At 39.1% G+C, this 25,500-nt stretch overlaps 1 protein-coding gene across 1 annotated transcript; it reads right to left on the reverse strand.

The window, feature by feature from the left end:
• Positions 1–329: 329 nt before the first annotated feature.
• On the reverse strand, positions 330–25,288 carry cpne4b (copine IVb). Its single transcript, XM_041967238.1, has 16 exons — positions 24,997–25,288; positions 19,396–19,586; positions 16,168–16,347; positions 12,993–13,064; positions 12,708–12,782; positions 12,102–12,185; positions 11,912–12,001; positions 9,134–9,235; positions 8,904–8,990; positions 7,270–7,329; positions 7,033–7,166; positions 6,742–6,796; positions 6,477–6,528; positions 5,760–5,893; positions 5,130–5,366; positions 330–1,295 (listed from the first exon to the last, which is right to left on the reverse strand). Exons 2-16 carry the CDS (start codon positions 19,564–19,566, stop codon positions 1,164–1,166), a joined length of 1,665 nt encoding a protein of 554 aa, XP_041823172.1. The 5' UTR covers positions 19,567–19,586; positions 24,997–25,288; the 3' UTR covers positions 330–1,163.
• Between the last annotated feature and the right edge of the window lie 212 nt (positions 25,289–25,500).

The raw sequence follows: 25,500 nt of genomic DNA on the forward strand, positions 1-25,500 counted from the left end.
ATCAAAAAACCCCAGGAGCATCATGAGCCTCATAAGCATCACAATGATTTGGCATTGTCAGAATTTGTTTTCAATTCCCATGAAGAAGACACAATCTTATAATCTAACAATTTTCATCAATTCATAGTTCCACAAGATGAACAAAACCTGGGTCTCTCTCTCTCGCTCTCTCTCTCTCTATCACACACACACACACACACACACACACACACACACACACACACACACACACACACACACACACACACACACACACACACACACACACACACACACACACACACACACATATACACCCACACACACAGAAAGAATGCAGTACACTAAAATGAGAAACCCAAAGTATCTTTATTATTATCAACATGCAGAATACAGAAAAAACTATTTTCAGCTCACAGATGAGTGTCTACCACACACACTTGTCTAACCTTCCAAAGCTCTTTATAGTGTAAGAAGATTATAAAGAAATTATTACAATTATTCAGTAATTCATTTCCATTTAGTAAAATCACAAACAAATCCTTAAAAAAGAACCCCAAGCTCCCAAGATGACCCCAAGTCCTACACAAATGACAGAGATACTTTATTTCATAACTAGCAAGCGACTACTGCAGATTGGATATTAAAGGGAGCTCAATTATGCATGCATTTATGCAGGACACTAACCGGAATGCCATCACTCCCATAACAATATTTGCAATGCTAATTCTAAGCATTTGGGGCTAAACAGGCTCTTATTAAGGCTTTCACCCATAGAGATCTTTTGGTCTATGTTTTTGCTAGTTATCTAAATAAGGTAGGAATGTCATTTCTTTCAGTCGGCTATGGTCAGAGTCTGCATGCTGGTTCAGAAGACTGTTATTATTTCTAGAAATACTTTTCAATATACAGTAGATAGTAACAACTTCCCAGGAGATGCCATTTTGGCCAAACATGCAATAGTCATCAATAGAGTAGATCAAATTGTTTCACCATGACAAGCTAATTCTCTGAGCTAGACTACTGATAGTAGCATTGCTGTGTGTACATATTTGTGTATGTCTGCTTGTGCTTTTGGACATGTATATGTATTATACAGTACTTGAATTTTATTTAAATAAGAGTTATATACTTCTATGAGAGTGTGTATGTGTGGGATGTGTATGCCTGTGCACAGTCCGTTTTCAGGGGCTGAAGGTTCTCGTGGACTCGTAGTCCGAGACACACTTGGGTTTTATTCCTTTCGCATTGTAGTAATCCACCACCTGGTTAGGGACCTCTGCCAAAACGCTTTTAGCCAAGGCAGCCGGGGAGGCCTGCAAATACAAATGCAGAGATGGGAGGACAGGTCACAAATACATACACCGCACTGGCTTTGTATGATTCTAAGAAGCTCAAATTTTCTGTTGAGCCTGATGCTGCCAAAAGTGCAGCCTACTGAGACTGATGTGATCAGACAAGTTCATCGGACAACCTCAAAAACATTCTTGCTTTTACCTTTTTGTTCTCTGGTGTTGTGACTGAGATTTTCTTTTTAGCATGTCAGAAAATAAATGGCACAGCAGAAAAATTAATAATATCCATACTCCTCCTATCAGATTCTGCATAAAATGTTGCTCCCTGCATAGCACAAAAGGAAGATGTTTAAAGCCTTATTTTGCTGCAGTTTCTCTTGCACTATATGAGTTATTAGTAGACAATAGTCTAATTTTTATTTACTTTTTGGCAGGCAGTACAGAGGTACAGAAATGGAAACTGTAACCATAGAACAAGACAGCTGATGTTACGCGTTTGAGTGGAATTTACATGCTGTCCCTGTGTGGTTTTTCTGCAAGTGCTTCCTTTCAGTCCAAAGATATACATGCTAAGTAACAGGTAGTAAGGAGTAGGTGTGCGCAATGCAAGCGATAATCTTGTGGCCCCTACACTACTTCACCTATTATCACCTAAAAAAAACTCCAGTCTGTTGAGACCTTTTAAAAGATAGGGCAGTTATAAGCAGTGAATGGACGATCTATTACATCCCCCAGATATAAGAGAAGATAAGATTATCTGCTGGACTGTGTGAGGAAATTTGATAAATAGTTCAGGATCTAAACAGTCATGATATGTTTGTATTTGTCTCATGAATTAATTAACCACCCACCAAATCATACTATGTTGTTACTATGATATTTTGTTATTTTGTGTGTTGATGTTACGCGTTTGAGTAAAAGAATAGTTTTGCACTAAACACTAAAGAAAGAAATTTCCTGCTTCATCTTTTGGAACATTTATGACCACACAAATACAGACCAGCCACTTGTCTGCATGCATGACCATACTACACGCACATACACGCACACACACACACACACACACTTCTGAATAGTTAAAGTCAGATAGTCCGTCGTACTCCGTCTCACATAATTCTCTGAGACAATGCATCATCAAAGTGCTTCCACCCCAACCTCTTCACCCACTCTTCCTCCTCTCATTTCCACCCTCCCTCCTGCTCTCCTCAGCTCCTATCTACCTGTTATCCCCCTCTCTGCCTGTCACCCAGCAGCTTCGTCCTGCTAATCCCTTCTGAAAAGAAACGACGGAGCAGAAAATCACCTCTCCACCTCTGTCACACACTCCCTCGTTCCCTTTTATCTTTAGCTATGGTTGTCCGTTGACCCTCCTCCCAGTCCAACATCACAACCACAGTAAGCTGTCTCTCTCACTCATCCCTCCATATTAGTCATCTCTTCTCTTCTGTGTCCAGTTTTCTATCTTCAAATATTCAATTCATGTTTGAACTCCTTTTCTTACTGATTCAGTGGGGTATAATTGCCTAATTTCCTAACCTGTCACAGACCAAAGCCACCATAACGAACCCTGCCAAACACATCTGGTCAGAGCCAGGAAATATTAATGCCATCTGAGAGACAGTGATACAAACTTAGGCACACACGCACATACAAACAAACAAGAAAGTGAAGTACTGATGTGTTTTGACGAGCACAGCGAGCATATTACGCCCACACACAAAAAACTGTCACTGCTGAACGTAAGAACCAAAGCTGCCCTTACTCCCAAACTGGTGCTCACAAAAACAGATGAATACAAACACATCACTGCTGAAAAATAACTTTTTAAAAAGTTTTGTGCAGAGAAACTAATGCTAACCAACTCTGTCATGTTATTATTAAATTAAGCAGATGAATTTACTCCAGAATTTAATCCTCCTCCCTGAGCCGCCACCTTACCGTGGTGGAGGAGTTTGCACGTTCTGAAGATCCTGTTGTCGTGGGCTTTATGCCCCTGATAGGGACACCCATGGCAAACAAGTTTCTATGGGAGGGACCAGACAAAGTGCGGCTCAATAGACCCCATATGATGACTAAAAACAATGGATCCAGGTTTTCCTTGTCTGGACATGGGCCTGGAGTTCCTTAAGACTTTGGATGCTGTAGGGCTGTTTAGGTTGACACGCCTCTGCAGCATCACGTGGAGATCGGGGACAGTTCCCATAGACTGGCAGACTAGGGTGGTGGTCCCCCTCTTCAAAAAGGGGGACCACAGGGTGTGCTCCAACAACAGGGGTATCACACTTCTCAGCCTCCCTGGTAAGGTCTATCAAGGGGTTCTGGAGAGGTGGGTCTGTTGGATAGTTGAACCTCGGATTGTGGGGGAGCAGTGTGGTTTTTGTCCCGGTCGTGGAACAGTGGACCTGCTCTACACCCTCTTCAGGTTCTTGGAGGGGGCATGGGAGTTTGCTCAAGCAGTCTACATGTGCTTTGTTGACTTGGAGAAGGTGTTCGACCGTGTCCCCTGGGGTTCTCCTGTAGGAGGTGGTCTGGGAGAATAGAGTAACGGACCCCCTTGTATGAGCTGCCCAGTCCCTATGAGACCAGTGCCAGAGCTTGGTCCGCATTGCAATAAAATATATTTTTTTTCCAGTGATATGAGGGTTGGACTACAATGCTTCATCACATACATTCAATACTTTTCTGCCGCAAAGGCGAGAAGGATGGACATTCCACAGCACATGGTTCCCCCTCCTTTCAAACATGAGGTTTACAGTGAGGGAAGACAATCCACCTCTTTGAACAGCATTTTTGAGGCTGCATTTGCTTTGTCAGTGAAAGCTGATCATGAGCAGATCAGTCACCTGCAGACTCTACTGATGGAGGGCTTCAGTGTGTTATTTTAAAGCTCCTACATGTTGTTGAGTTGAGATTTGTTGTGGTATATTAATACAAAATTTGTTAGTTAAAAAGTAAGCTGGGAAATGTATTTTACATTGTAGGTGTCAGATAACAGTGTAAGCTTACCCCCTCCCTGGAAAAAGACAAAACCCACTTTCCCTTTGGAATAATTTTGGTGTGATGTTCAAACATGTCTTGGACTGATAAAGAACATTTAATCTGTTCAACAATTAAATAAATCCAGAAGAACACACTTTGCCAAACAGTTGTGATGATATGTAAGAAAGATATATGAAGCCTTGTTGTTTCAACATTTCACACTTCAGTGTTAGTCTGTGATTCAGCTTAAATCCATCAATCTGCCATCCTCAACATCCCCAATAACAGACATCTACACAGTGATGCTTGCTTTCACTGCAGTGTTTTGTGAGCTGGTGTGTTTTTGTATAATTTATTGGTCTTATGTTTTCTTGTGTTTTGTTGAGTTGTTGTTTGCTTTATAAAAAGTTTGACCTCAGAGTAACTTCATGACATACAAGACTCCGTTGGTGTCACAGTGAAGCAAATGAGGTACCCTTGAGCATTAAAATTGGTTTAAAGTGGTTAGAAGGATAACCCTGATATAGCTATTTAGTTTTATGTCAAAACCCATCCAAAACAAAAGTAAATATGAAAAAAATCTAGTCTCACATCTAAATCCAAGGGCATGGATCTAATTTCTAGAGAAAAAGGATAAGACATCGGTCTGAGCTTTGCTACCAAGGCAACACATGCATAAAATCAACCACTCCTATTCTTCCTTATGCACTTATGTCTTTCTATCATACAAAATTTTTGTCAAAGAACTGATGCCAAAAGACACAAAGAGAACATGGACGTGTAAAAGTATTCTGTCTATAATGGATGTGGAGTGGTGGTAACAAAGTGCAAAAATATCTTAACAGCATCTACTGCAAAACTCAAGTCACCACCTACGTGTTTGAAGTCTTTGAAAGGGACAAACTGGACAATGTCACGGAGGACAGGCTCGCCCTTGGGTGAACGCAGGATCCCATCATCCCCATCGAGAATCTGCATGTCGGTAAAGTCTGCGTTGCCCACGCCAACGATGATGACAGACATGGGCAGGTGAGATGCGTGTACAATGGCCTCTCGTGTGTCTGCCATGTCAGTGATGACTCCATCCGTCAGGATCAGCAAGATGAAGTATTCCTGGGTGAAGGTAAAGGTGAAGGGTTGGACATAAAAAGGGGAGAACTTTGTTGGTTGAAGTGAGGACATGAGAAATAGATATTTAATGAATTTGATTTTTTAAAAGTGGCTTCTTCTCACAGACCAATTTACATAAAACTCATTCTAATCAACTAGAGAAGCAGAGAGAAAAGAGGGACTTTAAGGCAGAAGAATTTATACTCAAAAATTTATATCTGGAATCAAATTAATACAAAATATATCCCTAACTCTTCTTGATTAATTTTATTTTGCTCATCTTATTTTACCCACTGTGATGTCAGCCTCTCTGCCAGTCCAAACAACAGTCATAACAAAAGAAACAAAAACAGTCTTTCTTATTTATTTTCCTTTCTTTTGAATTTTATTACCCACCATAGCCTCTTTGGTGTGCATCTCCTCGGAGGCAGAGGAAGCCACTTTCTGGATGATTGGAGCGATGTTGGTGGGTCCGTACAACTGGATCTTAGGGAGGCAATTTTGGTAGGCCTCTACCACACCTTGGATCCCTGCAACACACATACATGCAGGCTCTTACACTGCTAGTTTGCAGTTTGTGTCTACCTACCTATACATCTGTATGCAATATTCAATTGTGCTGACTTCATCAAGTCAAATGTCATGTACTTGCAAAAACATCTGCTACAATTGTACTCCATAGTTGCTGAGCATCTTTTAAAAAGCATTCACTCATAGTACACACAAACACACAATGAAATACACACACCTTCGCGGCAGGAACTGCAGCCATGTAGGGAGAAGAGCACAGAAGCCCATTTCACACATAGAGATTAGTGTTGTTTTTCCTCTGTATCATACAGTCTGGAATAGATCCTGCAGCATTGTGACAAATCTCCCCGCTGCATTTGTGTGTGTGCATTCCCGTATGTATTTGTGTGTGAAAGGAATAAACCAAGGAGTGGGAAAGACACAGAGAGAGAAATATGGAGCTAACAGTGAAGGAGAGACATGAGAGGCATGCAGCGGCTTATTGCAGGGTTGTTTTGGTTGTGTGGAGTGTGAATGTGCATGTGAAAGTCTCTCAGAGCATTGTCAAGTGTGTTTATGTTAGTTTGAAAGAGGATAGCTCACCAGCACATTCAGGATTGTCCTCATCAAAGTTCACAGCAAAATCATGTGAAACCTTTAGGCAGGACAGAGAACAGAGGACCTTTAATGGCTGCGACAAACTGAATGCTCAGCACAACATGTCAAGTCTGATTTACAGGTTGACAGATCTATTCTGCTTTCATGATGATCAAAAGCAAGCTGAGGCTCCAAAACATGGCTGAAATCTTAATCTGAACGATTCAGAACTACCTTTGCTTCAGTAAACACACATCCTCACATGTCTTACCTTGAAGTCAGGTGGTATCAGAGCCCCAAAACCAAATGCAGGAAACATTTTATCGCTGGTGAAAAAGAGACACACGATTCATTAAAAAAAACACTGAAGTGGGGAAGAAAAATAACAAAAATGTATAGATTTATAATGAGATTTTAAAACATTTTGCAAAATAAGCTCATATAAATTGCTTTATACAGACAGGATTTAATCATCAAGGAGAGAAAATTGAGTGTGCATGCAACAGAGTTTAGATGTGTGTGTCAGCATGAGATGAATGATGATTGATGGAGTGGTTGTTACCTGTCATAGTCTTGGCAGATCTCCCCAACAGCTACCAGTGCTTTGAGATACTCATTGGGCTGGTAGGGGTGGATGTAATGGAGAGAGCAGCTGTTTCTTGGGTCTCCATTGGATGCTGTAAAGTCTATTGCCACCTGGGACAGAGAAACACACTTACACACTCGCACAAGAAAAGTTGCCAAAAAGTTGCACTGATGCAAATATCAAGGAATTTACATTGCATGTGAGAAAACTTACTGTAAACTGAATCTGGCAGCCTCCCATTATGTAATCCAAGAAGGAATACATTTTGATGATCTGTCAGGAGAAATCATTTTAATTCAGGCTTTTGGTCATGAATTGTTCATGGGTTATTATTTTATTGTCTCAGAGGGGGGGTGTGCTTCCACAGCTGGCGCAATCTGGCTTTTCACATGGATCGCAAAGATAAGATAAATACAACAAAGACATGATCAGATATGGAAGAAAAAACAATATCATCAGCGGGAGGCCGGTCTGCAAAGTCAGAGGATGCTGCTCTTCTTTTATATTTTAGAGGCAAGGGAGTGATTTGGAAATTTAGAAAAAGAACATGTATATTGTTAAAATATAGGAAAGCAACATAAAATCTCAGTATTGTGTATTTTGTCAAACAATTAATTCTTGTTTCTGTGGAAAATAAAGGGTTACATTCATGCATGCAATACCTCTATTTTTGGACAATATTCTGCAAAGCATGTATTAAGCATGACTGTCCAAGAGGATACAACATTAGGAGGAGCTCTATGTCCACGGCACTCTGTTATTCATAAACTTATTTGTGTTTTAACGTTACCATAGGTTGCATGCAGGCTATTTTGCAGACATTCATGTATGTGCCAGTTTGTTAGGACTATGTGGTGCATTTAAAGAATAGATTTAGCAAGTGAACTTAGAGTGGGTGCATGACACCCTACCATGAATTTTGGCTCTAATCCTAAACATTTTGCATGTCATTTAAGGGTATAAAATCACATGTGAAAAGCTTAAAGGTGCTTCATTTGGAAACAAAAAGAATATAAACAATTACAAGTACTTCGATCGAAACAACCATAGGCTATTGTTCAAATGGCAGCATCCTATACCAGAAGTCCTCAACCCTGGTCCTCAAGGCCCACTATCTGGCAGGTCTTAGACGTCTCCCTGCTGCAACACACCTGATTCAAAATTAAGTGGCTCTCTGACAAGCTCTGCACAAGTCTGCTAATGATCCATTAATCTGAATCAGGTTTGTTGCAGCAGGAAGACATCTAAGACCTGCAAGATAGTGGGCCTTGAGGACCAGGGTTGGGGACCTCTATAAAGCATCATCCCTACAGGCAGCAGGAGGGAAATACAACTCATGTGACCATTTCCACACTTTAGACCAAACATAGTTCTCAAATCTTTCATTTGACAAGCTGCAAAAGTCTTTATGGAAACATACATTAGGGGGTTTAATGTCATGGTGATGTGTGACGTCTCCAACCACTTTCAGCTGTAGGATGTGTGTTTGAGACCAACATATGAAAACTACTCCACTTATTATGTTCAGTTCATTATATGAAACTTTACCAAAATGTTCATCACTTCTAGATTGAGTTTAGATGTTAGTGTAATTTTGAAATAATTTAGTAGTTACTTGACATCCAATAAGTTAGTAAATCCCCTGATTCCTGCTTCTCTTTGTGAATATAACTGAGATAAAAGCAGCAATCAGAAGACCAGTCCTGAATTTTTTGCGATTATCTAACTTTTTAGAGATTTAACAATTGTTTATCACAATAACAAACTAAAAAATGAGTTCAGGATTCAAATCAAAGTGCACTCAAACAAAAAAAGGTTGTGGACACATCAATACTGTGATACATCACCTTGCAATGGTTGAGAATAACAGTGCCAGAGTTTCTGTAATTCTTCTTCTTCATCTGATATTTAGGGTTGATGCATTCCCATTGGATCTGGCAGTACAGACACACACACACACACACACACACACGTAAAATATGTTAATGCTGGTGTAAAGGGAGTGCAGAGGGCACGGTAGGTCTAATTATATAAGCATCACATAAAGATGCAAGGCATTGAGTTTGGATTTTCTTACCTGCTTGCCCTCCTGCTCTGCCCTCATCATCTCCTTAAACGTGGTCTGAAACTCGCCAATGAAGTCGTGTTTTCCATTGGAGTCCCAGTCCCAAACTGTACACTGGTGCAGGAACAGACACACAGATCCACTCAGTTAGACCTGCAACACAGCTGTCTAAACGCACACACGTGCCCAGGCAGGCACACAGAGAAATGCCATGCTGAATGATTGATAGGGTGGTGTTGATGGGGGGGCAATGGAGCGGTGAAATATTAATCTGAGGGTGCTGAGAGGGATGCAGCTTCAGAGCCAGCTTCATGAGTGTGTTAGTGTTTAGACCTTATAGATTGTTTCTCCCAGAGGAGCTTCTTGACATGACAATTGACTACAGGCAAGTAAGAGTCAGTGGGCAATAACTTAATGCTTCAGAAAAATCAGTCTGATATTTTCTAAAGGTGACAAAAGTTCCCAAAGTGTGGGTTCTCATACTAAGAATATTAGTCTAGAAAGTAAACTAAAGTTAATGTAGATGCCCAAAAGAATCTTAAATCTTTCTTGTAGTGGTCTAATGGCTGTGAATAGGCCAAATTCACTGTAAAGCTGTGACCCTATTGCCTACGGTCAAACTGGCAACTAGCTATCAGAACCAATCCCACCGCGTTTAATTAAACACAAAGAGCAGCAGTAATCCCCTTATTTTCCCTTTCCCTCTTAAGGTGCTTAGAGCCTACACCTGAAATATGTATGTGTATGCCCTTTCTATTTATGTGTGTCTGATCATTTGTGCTTTTGACAGCAATTTCTGTGTATGAAGCAGGGAGCGCTTGATTTCTCAGCCTTGCTTCCACTTCAAGTTGCTGAGAGGTGTGCTAGAGACTAATGAAAAAATGAAGAAGCTCTGTTCCGTTCAGTGAATACTAACTGACGGAGAGAGGAGAGAGGCGGACGGAAGAGTGAGCGAGGAGGAAAAGTAGAGAGGTGGAGAGAAGTACAAAGGAAGAGGCAGCCAGACACTGCAGAAGAGGGTTATGCATTTATGCATTGGTCAGTTAAAGACCCTGGTGAAAAGAAAGCTCTGGTCTGAATAGAAATCTCTGCCTTCCCATTTTACGCAGTAGCCCTGATGCTTTAAACAGGTAGCCTAGAAACCTAGCCGGTGGCTTGAATGTGGGTTTGTGAGTGTGTGAGCCCTTTCTCCTGCTGTCAGGAGCCGTGCAGAGTTAAGAAGCCTCTGAATATTTAATGAACAAATTCATGTTTATTCATCAGAAGAATAACTGTTCACAGCTGATGTGCAGCCACCACTTCCTCATGCACATATGCAAGCGCATAATTTTGGCAAAGGAAGGTGACAGTTGAAAATGACCACTGAGCTCCTTAAAGATTATAACAAAATACATGACCTGAACTAAACTCATGACTGTGAGGGGAAAAATGAAAAGAGCTGAGACTTATTTCTGACTTGTTTTTATTATTTAATTTATGTTATGGTTCTCAGCACAGTGCCAGGCAAATGTTTCAATAAATATTTTCAAAAAGTGAATACTAAATTGAGCACAGATACTTTTTTTTATTTCAATTTCTTTTTTTTTAATACAGTTTTTAGATTTAAAAAATGGCTTCGGTTTTGTAGGTTTAGTAAGACCCCCTCTGGCAAGTATGACAGCTTGTAAACACTTTTTGGAGCAAACTAAGCTTCTTTCAGCTCTTATGTGGGGGATTTTCTTCCTGCAAAAAGCAGGTCTGGGAGAGTCTAGGGATGTCTTGCATACACTGCTCTTTTGAGATCTGGGTTTTGAGAGCTGTGTTTTCAGTGATATTTAAGGAGTGAGGGCCCTGAAAAAAGACTTAAATGTGTGAGTTTGGGGTTAAGCTGAGGATTCTTATCCTGTTTTAAAGGTCATCTTCTTGTCATTTTCAGTTTTCCCATCTTCCCTTTGCCAGTTTTCCATGCCAACAAAAGCCCAAAGCAAGATCAATCCACCACCATGATTTCCAGTCAGAGAGGTTTTTCTTTTACTAAATGCAATGCCCTATTGACTTAATCTGTCCACAGGAGTTGTTTCCAAACTTAAGGCTTGTTCATATATTCTTTTGAAACTTCTGAATGAATTTTGTGGTGATAATGCAGCACAAATGTTCCTCTGCTGTCTCATCCATGATGGTTATATTTCTGCTGCTGTGGCTGTAGAACAGTGGAACACCACTTCAGAGGCTGATAAATTTTTTTCAATCGTTGTTTTATGGAGTCCAAACTAGGTTTTTATTTATCTTGATTTGACTCTAAAGGGAAAACTACCCGAAATTACTCTGTAACCAACCTTCTCATGATTTATGATACCTAACTACTTTCATTTTCAAGAGACAGCTGCTTAGAAAATCATCTGATAGTTGGGACAAGGCTTACGAAGTTTTGCTACCTCTAAAGTTTTGAGTGTTGCATCATGTATACAAACCATAAAGATCAAAATCTGAGACTTTGGTGTGGGTGCCCAAACTTTTGCATTCCCCTGTATATGATGCTTTTCTTAAGTTTTATTGCTTTCACAGGAGTTTTGGTTTGTTTGGTTTTGTTTTCTTGTGTAACATGAAAAGTGACACGTCTTGGCAAAGAAACGTCCGTAGGCATTCAGGTGGTTTTTGGCCTTGGTCCTCTAAACGAGCTTTGTGCCTCACTGAGGGAACTTGGGTAATGTAGAGAGTGGCTGTCAAGGTTTTCCAACCCAAGAGCGCTGCAGGTTATGTTTAAGAATAAATAAAATCATGCTGCCATCATTTTTCAAGACCTCGACTCACCTTTAGCTCCCTGTCATGGTCTCCACTGCAGAGTGTGTTTAAGGAAACTTTGAAAGATTTCCAAATTGGGCTCAAGTTGTTCATCACTGTCTGCATGCATTAAACAAACAAACACAAGAATGATAATTACTGTTAGAGCCGATACTGTTAACTTCATACATAAATATGTGTGTGAATGTGCTGTGATTACCTCAGTTCTGTGCACTAGTGACTCAGTCCCGTCATCATTTATTCTGAAAATCTCCAGAAATGGGTCTGATTTACTGAAGAAATCCTTCAGAGAGAAACATACTTTTAAAGCATTCCCTTAGATGTGCCTTTGATCACCATAAATTATTCATAAACTAACAGATACACTTTACACCTCTTATCCCTCCCTTTTCTTCTTTGTTTCTTGCAACAATCCTTCTCCTGTCCTCTCTCATTTATCCACTCCTTCCTTGCTCTCTTCCATCTTTCCCCTCGGGTGCAACTTGTTTAGATTAGTCATGCGTGGCCATGCATGCCTGCATGTGTGTGTGGAAGCTGAAAATTAATATAGTTATCTGTGTTTGGTGGGGTTGTCGAGATAAAAGGGGTTTATTGTGGAGGAGGGGGTGCCCACCTGTCTTGGCTGTCCTTCTCTAATACCAGATTGTACTCCTGTGTATTGCGCAACTTAATCAGCAAATCCCATGGCCCTTCTTCTTCACAAAAACACACATGAATGGCAATTCGTACACACAATCTTACCACTTAAGGGAAAAAAAAACCTCAATTTGAACATTTTTAAAAGAGAATCCCTAGTTGTACAAACCTTGTCGTCTAGCTTTCGAGCGCTGAATGAGAGTTCAACATAATCATCGTTACCAGACAACTCTTCTGCTGTCACCTATACAGGAAGTAGGGGAGGTTGGGGGGAGGCAGAGGAAGGAGGTGAGAGAAAATGAGATGGAAATGAGGTACAGAGCAGACTGAACAGGCAACATCATCAAATTAATTATCTTCAGTGTCTGAGTGCAGGAGGTAGTGTGTATGTGTGATTTGCGTATGTGTGTGTGTCTGTAACACATGTGGGCTGACTTTAGAAGCAGAGTCACACCATTATGGAAGACTTTCCAGCAGTGTTCCCCTGTTTGAGTAGAGCTTTGGTCAGTTTCCGTTGTGACACGATCTGAAACAAACAGGAACACAGACTACTTAGAGGGCTGGCCTTGGCCTCTTTCAGCCACTGTTGCTTGGCTTTTCAACATCAAGCCGACAGAAAGCTGCTTGGTGAAGTAACCTCAGTCTTTAAGTGTCACATGAAGCTCACACTGGCTTGGAATACCTGCTTTAACCTGCTAAAACTATAGGTTGTCAGCTGTTTGCAGCTTTTAGCATTTTTATTCTAAACTTCTTCCTTTGTGACTTGTGTGGTAGAAATGACTTTCCAGTTGGAAAATCTTAAAAAAGAATTAAAACAACTGTAACATCAAGCTGCTGAAACAAGGCTTCATTCCCAGTAGGATTGATGGTTCTAGTAATGCTTTCAAAATCAACATTGATATTCAAAGAGTAAAGCCTACAGTTTGCACAAGGGTTTCAACAAAAAAGGGATTTCAAAAACCCAAATGAATGCATGTATGTAACTAATTTGTATTTAGTATTTGTGTATTTTTGTGGTTAATTTTCCATCCATCCAATTTTATTCCTCCTTATTCCAATTAAATGTTCTGGGTGCTACGTTTGATAAATAAAAAATCTGGTACATGTTGAAAAATGTTTCATTGTAAGATTAGTTCTATAAAAGTGCAGGAAAACGAAATATCTTCAAAACTAAATAATTATTATTAAACCACCTGAGTGCCGCAGAGGAAATCCACCGTCTGTGTTTTTAAAGCCCTGTTTCCAAATAAAGCTTAGACTAAAATGTTCAAAACAGAATGGAACAATTTTTAATAGCTAATATTCTATATATAATGGAAAATTACAGATATTAAATATATTCAGTTACTTATAATACATATTATATAAGTATATATATATATATATATATATATATATATATATATACACATACACTCATGGACAAAATTGTTGGTACCCTTCGGTTAATGAAAGAACAACTCTTTCCTTTGCTTCCTCTGGTCCATATTGAGTGTGGTACACACCATGTCACCAAACAGCACAGTGACTACCTGTAGCTTATATATAGGCCCATTGACTGGTTACAAGATCGTAGACACCTGTAATGCTAATTAGTGGACACACCTTGGATTAACACGTCCCTTTGGTCACATTATTTTCAGTCTTTTGTAGGGGTACCATCATTTTTGTCCAGGCCTGTTTCATGAGTTTATTTTTTTAAATAATTCTGTTGAAACATGGTTGAAAAGCAGTGCCTGATTTTCATTGGTTAAATTTCATAGAATTTTTATTTATTATTACTTTTGTCAGATTCAAGTTATTTCTGTGACCATTGTGAGTTTTTCTTTCATTAACCAAAGGGTACCAACAATTTTGTCCACGTCTGTATATTAACATATATTAACATTTACTGTTTTTGAACTGAATGCCAACCTGAAGAGAGACTTTTGCTCAGTTAAATGCTGTAAATCTCTACAGAAAATCTGCAGTAAACATATCTGCTCTGGAACATTTAACATGTCAGAACTCTGGTGCAGAACCTTCATTGAGAACTTGAAGGGAGTGTGGAAGAATAATGGCCTACTCAAATCTTCAAGTTTAGATTGACGTGTCCTTCAAACATGAGCAAAGGTAGATATATAAGTTGCATCAATTCTTGTCTAAATGCATAAATGCAATGTTTACCTGTGATGAATTTTGTAACCTTGCAAAACAACTCGCAGGTCCCTCCCTCTGCTGTGCCACTTTACCTATGAATCCAAATAGGTTGCTATCGTGTGCACATGAGGGACCACTTCTTATGTATGCTCTGTAATATGTGGCTGTGATAGCCTCAGTGCAAAACACTCTGCTGTCAACCTCATGAGGTGGTTTCTATCAACAGATCAATTACAGCACTTTCTCAAATCCTGATGGACACATTTTGTATGCAAAAGACAGCAGCTTTTCAATTCTTTTTTAACTGAAACAATGCCGTGTTTTTAATATTCCCTGTATTAACTGAGAGATGATGCTGCTCATGGCGAGAGAAAATATTAGCATCCTGTTATGCCATCTCATGACACCTTTCTGGCCTTCAAAATTCTCTTCCTCTGGCCGTTATCTCATCTTTTCCAAATATTGAAAATCCTCCAGCTTTAGGTTGCTGATAGCATCCATGACCATTAGAATTAATAGAAAATTCATTCCACTTCCGGGCACACCAGACTGGATCCTAATGCTGCAGGACTTTGCCCTTGCTTTTACAATATGACATCAGATGGTAATTCCTTTAAATCAACCAACTAAACATTTTAATTGGCTCTAAAGCAATGATAATTTTCTTTCAAAAGCTGCTGGATATTGAATTATGGGAGGAAAAAAAAGAGAAAATCTTTAAATATTGATTGCAGCAATCACAAACGTCAGCAACCCATTAAGTGGGCAAGGCTATACAGATTAACATATGCACATGTAAATGCATTGAAAACAGTTTCAAGCACCCTCAGGGCTTTATGTAAATACAAAATCAAGGACACTGAAAGTGCAAATGCAGACAGTGACCTATGCTTAACTCAAGTGTAAAGATCCACAGTTTCTTGCACTAATCAAAGTACATATTACCCAATGCTTCTGACAAACAAGACCCTTATTAAAGAATTATTTACTCCACTGCATATTTCTCACCTCAGTGCACATTCCATTCAAGTAACTGAAGCAGACTTGCATGCTCTACTCTGACTAACAAAACAACATTTGATATTACATTTGCTGATTATTTTTGCACTCACTGATGCACATAAATTTGCTCCTTCCATGCATTCATCTGTGGAGGTATGCTCACACATCATACACACTTTTGGTTTTTATGCTGAGCTCACTCTAAGAAGAAGTGAACTAAAACAACTCTAACATGCACCACTTGTCTGATGGGGTGACAAACCTGACCTGCACTTTCACATTCAGTCTGTTTTATTGAGCAGAACTCAGCAAAAACAGATAGCACGGAGTATGAATCATGTTTAAATTCAGATTTTGTTTTGTTTTGTTTTTTTGTAAGAGTCCAAACTGCTAAAGCCTTAAAAATGTGCACTTGGGGATTTTTCCCTTATCTTCCTAATGCTTTATACGTACTTCCTGTTTACAAACCAATCATATAATGTACTGACCTGTCCTAAGGTACACTCCATGGCTCCCAGGAAATCTGCATCTCGGAGGCCATTGTTACCAGAACTGATGTCGTGCAGCTCAAATCGGAGCCTCTGGACCTCCTCAAAATAGTAATCCACCAAGAAGATTTTGGAGAAGACTGGGCTGCTGCTGCTGCGGATCACCTCTGTACGGTCCACCTGCAAACACATGTGCATGCACGATTAACTCTGGGTTTTCTTTGGCATTTATAAAGAACAAGGAGCTATCTGATCAAGTGTAAATAAACCTAGCTTCTATTTCGAGGGGATTATCTTAGAAATACAGAAGTACAAATATGTTTTTTGTGGTTGTTTAACTGATAATGATATGATTGAGAGAGTGTGTATATCCCAGATATACTTGGCAAGTCCATTAACAGCTACAATGAATGAGTATTCAAACATTTGTCTAGTATACAATATGTGATCATACATGTTTGTGCATTTATTATTTTAGATTTTAATCAAAATATGTCAAAACAAACAACAAACCCTGATATTTTCCTTGTTAAACTTTGGGCAAGACTGAATTTTGGAAAAATTATCGTGATAATGTGCAAAAAGTTGCTTTGCTTCTGCACTATTTATTATTGTCAGTCTTACTTTAAATTGAGCTCTTTATGTTCCAAAGTGCACTCAAGTATGAAAATCTCATTCAGCATCAAACTCACTGCTACTGTGCATTGATTGTGAATCTCTGAAGACTTTTCAGCACTGCAGCAATTACCACAAATAGCCATTACCACATTGTTTACACTTATCAACTTGAGAACTGCAAACATTGATTTTTCTTGATGCCTTAAAATCACACAAGCTGTTTGACTACACAGAAATCCGACTGTAGCTCTAACATTGATCTTACATTTTTCTGCTCCCTGACTGCCTGACACAGCAAGGATAAGAAAGCCAAATAAGTCTGCGACGGCGTTGACAAGAGCCGCTGCACCGCGGTGGTGATGAATGGGTGCCTTTTTATTGCTGATAACCCTTTGGTTCATTCATACTCATGCACGCTAAAGTGAATTGTACACAAACAGACTGTTACACACAGATGTTGTCCTTTTCCTGACACTTATTTCAATAGGCTGGCAACTCATTAAAGCAACAAAAAAAGGCTTAAGCACATAAACATACACACTCACCCGGTTGATACAGTGCTCTCTCACAATTATCTAATTAAAACTGAATCTGATGGGCAGTGATAGCAATTGTCCATTCTCACACTCCCTTAAAGCAGCTTATCATAGTGCACACACATATATATTCTCCTTTATTCTTTTATGAACATGCACACACACACACATACACCATTCTGCTGTACAAAGCAGCTTTTTTTGGAGTCCCAAAAGACAGAGTTGCCTAATGTTGCACTACTTTCTGAGCACTTGATCTTGAGCCTCTGTGGAAAAAGAACTTGTGTGTCTGTGTGTGTGTGTGTGGTGGTGGTGGTCTAGCTTTGACAGTTTGTGTAAATGGCTTACATGCGTGAATCTACTTATGTATTTGCACACCTATTGGATGGGTCACTGCTGTGCCGAATTTGTGAGGATGCACCACAGACATGTGAAAGTGAGCGTGGTAACTACATATTTAAAGGGAAGACAGGTTATTTCACATGGGTTTCTCCAGGTTTTTCTATTCTTCCGATAGCATGTCTACTTTCCATTAGAAAGTCCTGAAAGACCACCTGTGCCAGACGTAATTGGAGTACATGTAGAACATTAAATTACTCATCTCAAAGAAGATGCTTTCTCCATCTATTTGAGACCTATTTGCGTTAAAACTGCTGATAATTTCAGGAAAACGTGGAGCTGTGGCTCTAATTATTTTGATGATCTAATAAGAGACCACTACATCTCTGTAAGAGGGCCATCTGGACAGATATTTGAAAAAGCAGTCTGCAAACGTTTTTTTTTTTTTATTTCAGTTGACCTGCATGACAATTAGCATTTATAATTCATAAAAGTCAAACACATCACAACAAAGCACAATCACAGCTGTGCGTGATAGCTAAATTCCTTGATGAAGTGCAATCACTTAGTCAAACATGAATTCAGTGGCATGCTTGAGTAATTTTAGGTGTTGTCTCTTGAAGAATTTGTTGTGTTGCCAGTTTGAATGAATGCAAATGGATCATTCAGTGCAGGCTCACTTTATTATCCTAATTTATGTTTTTATTTTACAAAATTTATTTTCCTGAAACAATAATCAGGTAAAAATCACAAGTTCTTGTGATCCTGCAAAATCCTAAAGTTGTACTTTATGTATTGTTTTTTATATTGTTTGTTTGTTTTTGTTTTGTTGTTTGTTTTTTTTGTTGTTGTTGTTTTTTAATAATAGCCAAATTTCAGAATTTCTGTCATACTTCTTCAGCCCTACCAACCTCTGAACTCTCACTGAATTGATTGGAAATGTGTATGTAACATCTACAAAACCATACTTACCAACTAAACAGTTGTTGTTGTTGTCATTAAATCCATTTTACTAAAGAATGTTATATTCTATTTTAATTTTAAATGATTCGTGTTTCAACTTCTCCACTTTCTTGCTACCACATTTTAATTCAGTAACTATACTACAGTTATATCTCCTACAGAAGTAATTTTGGACCTGCAGTAAGAAATTCCCTGGCCCAGATTCTGCTAAATATAGCTTAAAAGCTGAAAACCTACTTTTTTTTAGTATATCTTCCTGAGAAAAATTATTTTATTTATTTATTTTTTTAATAAAAGAAGAGTTTTACTTTTTGTTGCAGATAAACAAAGTAGATATTTTATTATGCATCTGATCATGGTAATAAGGTGTTGAAATTGTTCATTTTATACTTAAATTAGCATAAAATGGCCTACATATGCAGTACCAGTGTCCAAAAGTTTGATGTATGAGTAGATTCTCACTATAAGAAAAAAAATGCACCACAAAGTAGTTCAAATGACACATCCGTTCACAGCAGAGAGCTACAAACACTTCATTCACACATAAGATTGCACCATCAAACATGCACACTCACACATCAGAACATCTCATAATGGGTGAATCAGTGTTATGAGAAAGGACACTTCAGAATGATAAACCCTCAATTCATACTTCCATCCAGTTATTATAGCTTCGTTTTCTCATTATGAAATAGTCTTTCTTAACTGGAAATGCATTTACCAGAAGCAGACTCATCCCCTCCCGCCTCATCGCCTCCCCTGATTACTGTACCTCAAACCACTGCCCGTGCGACTGCATCTTCAGCACCACGCATGGGTCAGGTTTGGAGAGCGCGTCACGATCCGAGATCCCCCGGCAGGCCACTCTCAGCTCCACTTTAGTCAGGCATGGAGAGCTGATGAAGCCCAGCGTGGCCTCTGCAGACTCATAGATGTTACTCATGCTGAACGCACAGTTAAAGACTGAAAAGAAAGGGAAAGAAAAATAGTGGCTTATTTGTAGAGAGAGAGAGAGAGAGATAGATAGATAGATAGATAGATAGATAGATAGATAGATAGATAGATAGATAGATAGATAGATAGATAGATAGATAGATAGATAGATAGATAGATAGATAGATAGATAGATAGATAGATAGATAGATAGATAGATAGATAGATGTTTTGTTCGTCTTAAAAGGAGCAGATGCAGTGGACCTGACTAAGCAAGCAGCACTGAAACTGTCATGACAAGGTCAGGACTGCATTTGTGTGTATTTGATAGACAAAGTGTCCAACTGCACACAAATACACAGGTAGCGTACAGTATAAATACAAATGCCCTTCCACATTTAGGTGCAAACACTCATTTGAGTGTATGTGCATGCAGATTAATACAAAAAAACACAAATAAACCAACATCTGCATGCACACACAAGCATGGGTTGAACTTTGCTGAGTCTCCAGGACAGAATCATTGGCTTTCTCCTCAGGTTTCCACAGAGTGTATTATGTTCACAGTCCATAAATAGGACATTCTCAAGTATTCAATCAGTGCCACATATATTTCTATGCCATGATGATGTAGAGTTCTTTCTTTTGCTTTAAAGTAAGGCTTAGGGACAACAATGCAATTCATTACAATAAAGCCTGTCGACCACTTTTCATTTATTCAATTATAATTCAATTATGCTACAACACCACAAAAGATAAAGGCAATTCCACCAAGTGATGAACCACACGACACTTTATTGTTGCTTAAGGAAATGTGTTGGTAGAGCATCTAGCTGTTAGAACATAATAAATAGTCACTATCATATTAACATAAAAAATATCTTATGGGTTAGCAGGGATAACTCTTCACATCCAATAACACAGGTGTTTTCAGTTATTTTGCTTAATAAGACCTGTTCTCTGGACTCCGTGGGTGTGTCCAGCTTCAGCTTAACACTTTTCTTTCCTTCCCTATTAGTTTGCTGCGCCTGTTTGAGTATTTATGTCAGTATAAAAGTACACCAGGTAATTTCCCATTACATCCTCACCTGTCTACAGCCTGAAAAGAAAGTGTGCAGGGCCTTTGAAAGATTATTTCAATTTGTTTGTCAGTAATTGCCTTGTTGTGTATTGAACCTGCATTGGATGTTAGCAGCCCACTTGGTAGCCAAGTCTCAAGTTAAAGCAATGAAATAGGCACGAAACAGAAATCATTTCAATCATGCAGCTGGACACAAATTATGCTTTATTTTTGGAGACAGCCTACACCTATTTATCCATATCATGTAAGTACTTGTGTGTCTGTATGTGTGAGTGTCTATACCAAGTTTGAGTCTTTTGCAGATGGAGCAACCATGGTGCCCTGGGACGCTATGTAAAGCAGATTTGTTGGAAAATGTATTTTAAGCAAGTCATGACATTTTTCTAAATTCAACCAATTCATTTTCAATACCTACTCTAAACAGCAAGTGAAAGGATACTTATGCATAAAATAATACTGGCTTGGACAGGAGACTAACTTGTGTCTCCTGGTGGATTTCATATCTTGTCAAAACATTAATTTTGTGACAGTTTCAAGAAATGCTTTAAGAATGTATAAATTTATGCCGCTATTTTTGCGTCTATGTACACGGAAAAGGATTTATTTGTAACCCTGGTCACAAAATAAGTAGATTGTGTATTGTGACTGTTACACTAACTGTGGTGTGTCTTTGCAGGTAATGCTATCAGGTGTAAAACTTTCACCCAAGACAGTGGGCTATGTGTCCTGGTTGACATTGATAATATTCTTTTACTTCTGCTTGAAGTAATTGAGTTAAATTGGGAATTTGTCCTTGGGGGGGAACCTTCTAGCTCACAGCAAGGTTCAGTGTGGCCAATGTGGAGAATGGGAATGAGAACAATTGACAAGGGTTATTTCATGGCATGAAAACAATTAAATTAGTTATCTAAGGTTAAGTGAGAAGATCAATATCAATTTCTTTTTTATTTATTTTAATTTTTGCCTGTTATAAATTTTAAGCTACTTGCTGAAGCTGTTTAGTTTAGCTTATATATAAAGACTGTATATCAGAGAGAAGCAACCTGTCTGGTTTTGTCTAAAGGTAGAATAATTAGCCAATCAGCAACTCTCAAGTTCACCAATTAGCAAGTTATGTTAAAAATATTAGTCTCACATTATCTATGTGTGTAAAAAAATGACAAAGGTGTTAATTAGTGGACTGTAGAGGTGTTGATAGGCCTGGTTTTAACATTTGAACAGAGCTGTATCCAGGCAAAACTGACTTCTTATTTCAGGTTCATCCATCCATCCATTGTCTATACTGCTTATTCCAGCCATGGGGAAGCTGGAACCTAGGCTAGCAATTAGCAGCAAGAGGCAGGGTACATCCTGGACAGGTCGCCAGTTCATGGCAGTGTTTCAGCTTCATGTTTAAAGGAAATATACAAAGCTCATATCAGTTTTCTGGGTAAGAAAAATAAAAGTAGCTCCCAAAATATGTAACCATTCCTTTGAGTAAAAATTTTGACGCCCTTAATGAGGCAGCGCAGCTACTTTAGGCTGGCACCTTAACAGTTACACCAGCCAAAACCTGCATCTAAAGCATTTATATGCTTAAGATTATTATGTTTGGGTCGGAAACATGTACATATATATTGTGCAAACTTTATGGATAAAGTTTCCCGGCCCATAGGGTTGAGTCATTTGGTGAACTCATGTCAACTAAACCCAAACTAAAGGATAATGACAGACCTGACGTTCCAGATCTAATCCAGGTCCTCAGGACTCACTGTTCTACATGTTTTAGATATGTTTCTACTCCAACATACATGATTCAGATGAACTCAACAATTTCTTTGCAGGCTTGTTAATGACCCATACACTTCATTCAGGTTTGTTAAAGTGTGGTTACCTCTAAAGCATGCAGGGCAGTGGGTCCTGAGGACCAGGACTGAGAAACACTGTTCTAGATGGTACCAACTGAATATTAATGCACTGGTCTAGTAGCATCGTCCTTAGGGAACAAAGCTCATGGAATTGGGTCTCACTCTGACCTGAATGCTTCTCTCTCTCCCTCCATCTTCCATAATTCATGCTTTAAGTGTGTGGCTGATTATTTTTATCTAAGCACAGTGAATGGGTTGTATACAGTAAGAAAGACACTGACAGAGCCACAAGGCAGCTATGTGACATACAACAGACCTGTGTGGGAACAGCAAAGAGTTACATTTCCATGTGTGTCCCTGTGCGTGGCAGTATATTTTAGTATAAATGTGTGTGTGCGTGTGTGTATGTGTGTGTGTGTCTGTGGGGAGCAGCAGATGCCTGTCTGTTCCGGTTGACAGCAGATGACACCGATAGTGAAGGGAGATGTGGAAGATTTCTACAGCCAGAGCTACTGTGTGCAAAATCTACCATTGCATCTCACCAAAGCATCAGCTCTCACATGTGTTACAAATTACCAGAGGTGACAATTAATTTCTCCATCATACTTCTTCACATGATCTGGCACTAGCATCAGTGGTTTGCAAAAACTGACAGTTGGATCATTTTTACAGTTATGTGCCAAAGTACTAATGCCAGAACACAATACCACAGGACAATACACACGAACAGCAAAATGTCAGAAAGTTAAAAAACTAAGTAGAATAAGACAACATTTAAGGAAATATTACAACAGAAAATGAAATATTTCTGAAAACCTAAAAGGTTTACAGGTGAAGACAAAAAACCAGGTTAAAAACTTTACATTATCTGGATCTGCTGTGCAGCCTTACTGTTTACAAGGTGCATGTTGTTGCCATTGTTGTTCATTTTTTAGCCCGAGTATCTTTTAACCCTCATTTATATATTATTTATCAGATAATATTTATTCCTGTTTTATATATCTTGAGTTTCACATGGTTTTCATGCCGAGCACCTATAGTGTGTACAATGACAATTAAGGCTATTCTGATTATGATTCTGATTCTGAACAGAAAACACAGCATTTCAGAAATGTGCATGATTAAGACCAGAAACACCAGGAAGCAAACAAACAAACAAAGAAAAAAAGGAAACAGAAAACACAGCTAAATTTCAGAGGACACAACAATAAACAAGAGATGGAAAAATATGGAAACACTACAACAAAACAGATTAATTTCTGAGATTTTGTCAACTTTTCTCAAATGTTTCTGTTAAAAATGGTATTATTATTTGTATTCATTTTTGTTGTTGTGTTTTATATCTTAAGACCACCTTCACTAACACTCTAATCAAGGCTTAGTGTTGCTACTTTTCAAACATTTGACAAAAAAAGAAATATAGGAGAATAATCTTTATTTTAAGTGTATAAGTTTTTTAGACTGCCATCGAAAAGGGGGAGCATAGCATAAGGACGGGCTGAGCTTTTTCCTGTAATTCCTAATTGAATTCCAGAATAGCAGCCACTGATTGCCGAGTGGAGCCTGAACCGTTCCACAGCTCTTCACTTTCAGCTCATTTTCCTCACACTGTGACAATCACTAGAGTTCGACTGGCTTGACCCTTGACTCTGTGTGTGTTTGTATGTGTGGCTGTGACCATTCACCTTCACATATGTGCAACAGTGACTGTGACAGATTTGCCATTACAGATTCAGTCACAGGAAGGTCCATAACTCTTACTGTAACTGATCTGTCACATATTGATTATCAGACACTACTCCCTCACATATGTTTCATCTTAAAGAGTCATGTGGCATTTCATGCTGCCATATATGTAATATCAACCATGAAAGAGTGGGCACATAAAAGGCGTCTGGGACGCAAAAAAGAAGGAAGAATATCCAAAGGGAACTTGCGTGGATCTGTGAACTTTCCCTGTTATTAAAGCTGACATGGAGGGATGAGCAGGGAGAGTCAGGAAGATAAGACTTGAATCAGAGAAAGAACTAAAGAAAGGCCAGCAAGTGAGAAAGAAAGAGACAAAGCTGCAGCAGAAAATAAAGAGGGATGGAGAATAAAGTGGATCTTAATAGCTGATCTTGTCATATTTGCAGGAGAATTAAATTAAAGTAGAAGCTTTCAGAGTAGCCTTCAACATGCTTTCCAGTATATTAAAGTCCCAGTGGATTGCTTTGAAATAATATTTTATAAACTGGTAATAAAATTAGTAATTTCCTTTCGTGTTTTGTTGTCCAGAATTAATCATGCATCACAAAGTCATACAAGCTGTCTAACAATGATCTAAAATAGTCTCTGCCAGGTCTGTAAAGCTGCATGTTTACATACTAAGCTATGTGAACTACTTGCAGGACCATACAGAAAACAGTTCTGGGCAAAAACAGAATATTACCACCCAGTCAGCATTTAGGCTGTTTCTATCTCCTGCAGAGAGAGTGAAAAAATAAATTAAATATATAAATAAAAAACTCACCTCAGCGTCCTGGGGAAAAGATCCGAGCGGAGCCGAAGAACTTCACCGCCGTTCACTTGATAATCACGGATACCTAACCACCTCCGGACCCATCTCACTCTTGCCTCTTTGTTCCGACTCAATCGCTCCCCTATAATGCAGAGCCCGGCCGCTTTGGTGCTGACAGTGTTGGAGCACGGTGAGGATGCGCTCCGCACGCCTGGGTTTACTCTGGGTGAAAGATGGGAGGAGGAGAACGGTGCGCCACTTAACAGGAGTTTGTAATCCGCTGGCTCCATCGGGGGCCGCAGAGAGCGCACCTTACCCATGGACCAGCGGCTTGCGACCGCAGTGTTTCTGCGCCATCTAGTGGTTACTATGGTTAACTGACGCTCAGGATACTAATTTTCTGCTTCTCAGCTTTGATTGGCTGCGACGCGCTTCAGTGATTTTCTAATAAGCAGTGACCGCACACCTGAGACCACTTGGCAGTTTCAGCTCACAGATTGTTTGCTCAGAATAATT

This window comes from Melanotaenia boesemani, chromosome 17 (genome assembly GCF_017639745.1).
Source record: "Melanotaenia boesemani isolate fMelBoe1 chromosome 17, fMelBoe1.pri, whole genome shotgun sequence".
Classification (NCBI taxonomy): Eukaryota; Metazoa; Chordata; class Actinopteri; order Atheriniformes; family Melanotaeniidae; genus Melanotaenia; species Melanotaenia boesemani.

Excerpts from the sequence above, each read along its gene's own strand:
- cpne4b (XM_041967238.1), bottom strand. The coding sequence starts at position 19,566 with ATGAGTAACATCTATGAGTCTGCAGAGGCCACGCTGGGCTTCATCAGC. Across the intron at positions 9,236-11,911 it reads ACCATGACAGGGAGCTAAAG|TGTACAGTTTGGGACTGGGA; the intron begins GTGAGTCGAGGT and ends TTCCTGCACCAG. Across the intron at positions 8,991-9,133 it reads CAGAGCAGGAGGGCAAGCAG|ATCCAATGGGAATGCATCAA; the intron begins GTAAGAAAATCC and ends CTGTACTGCCAG.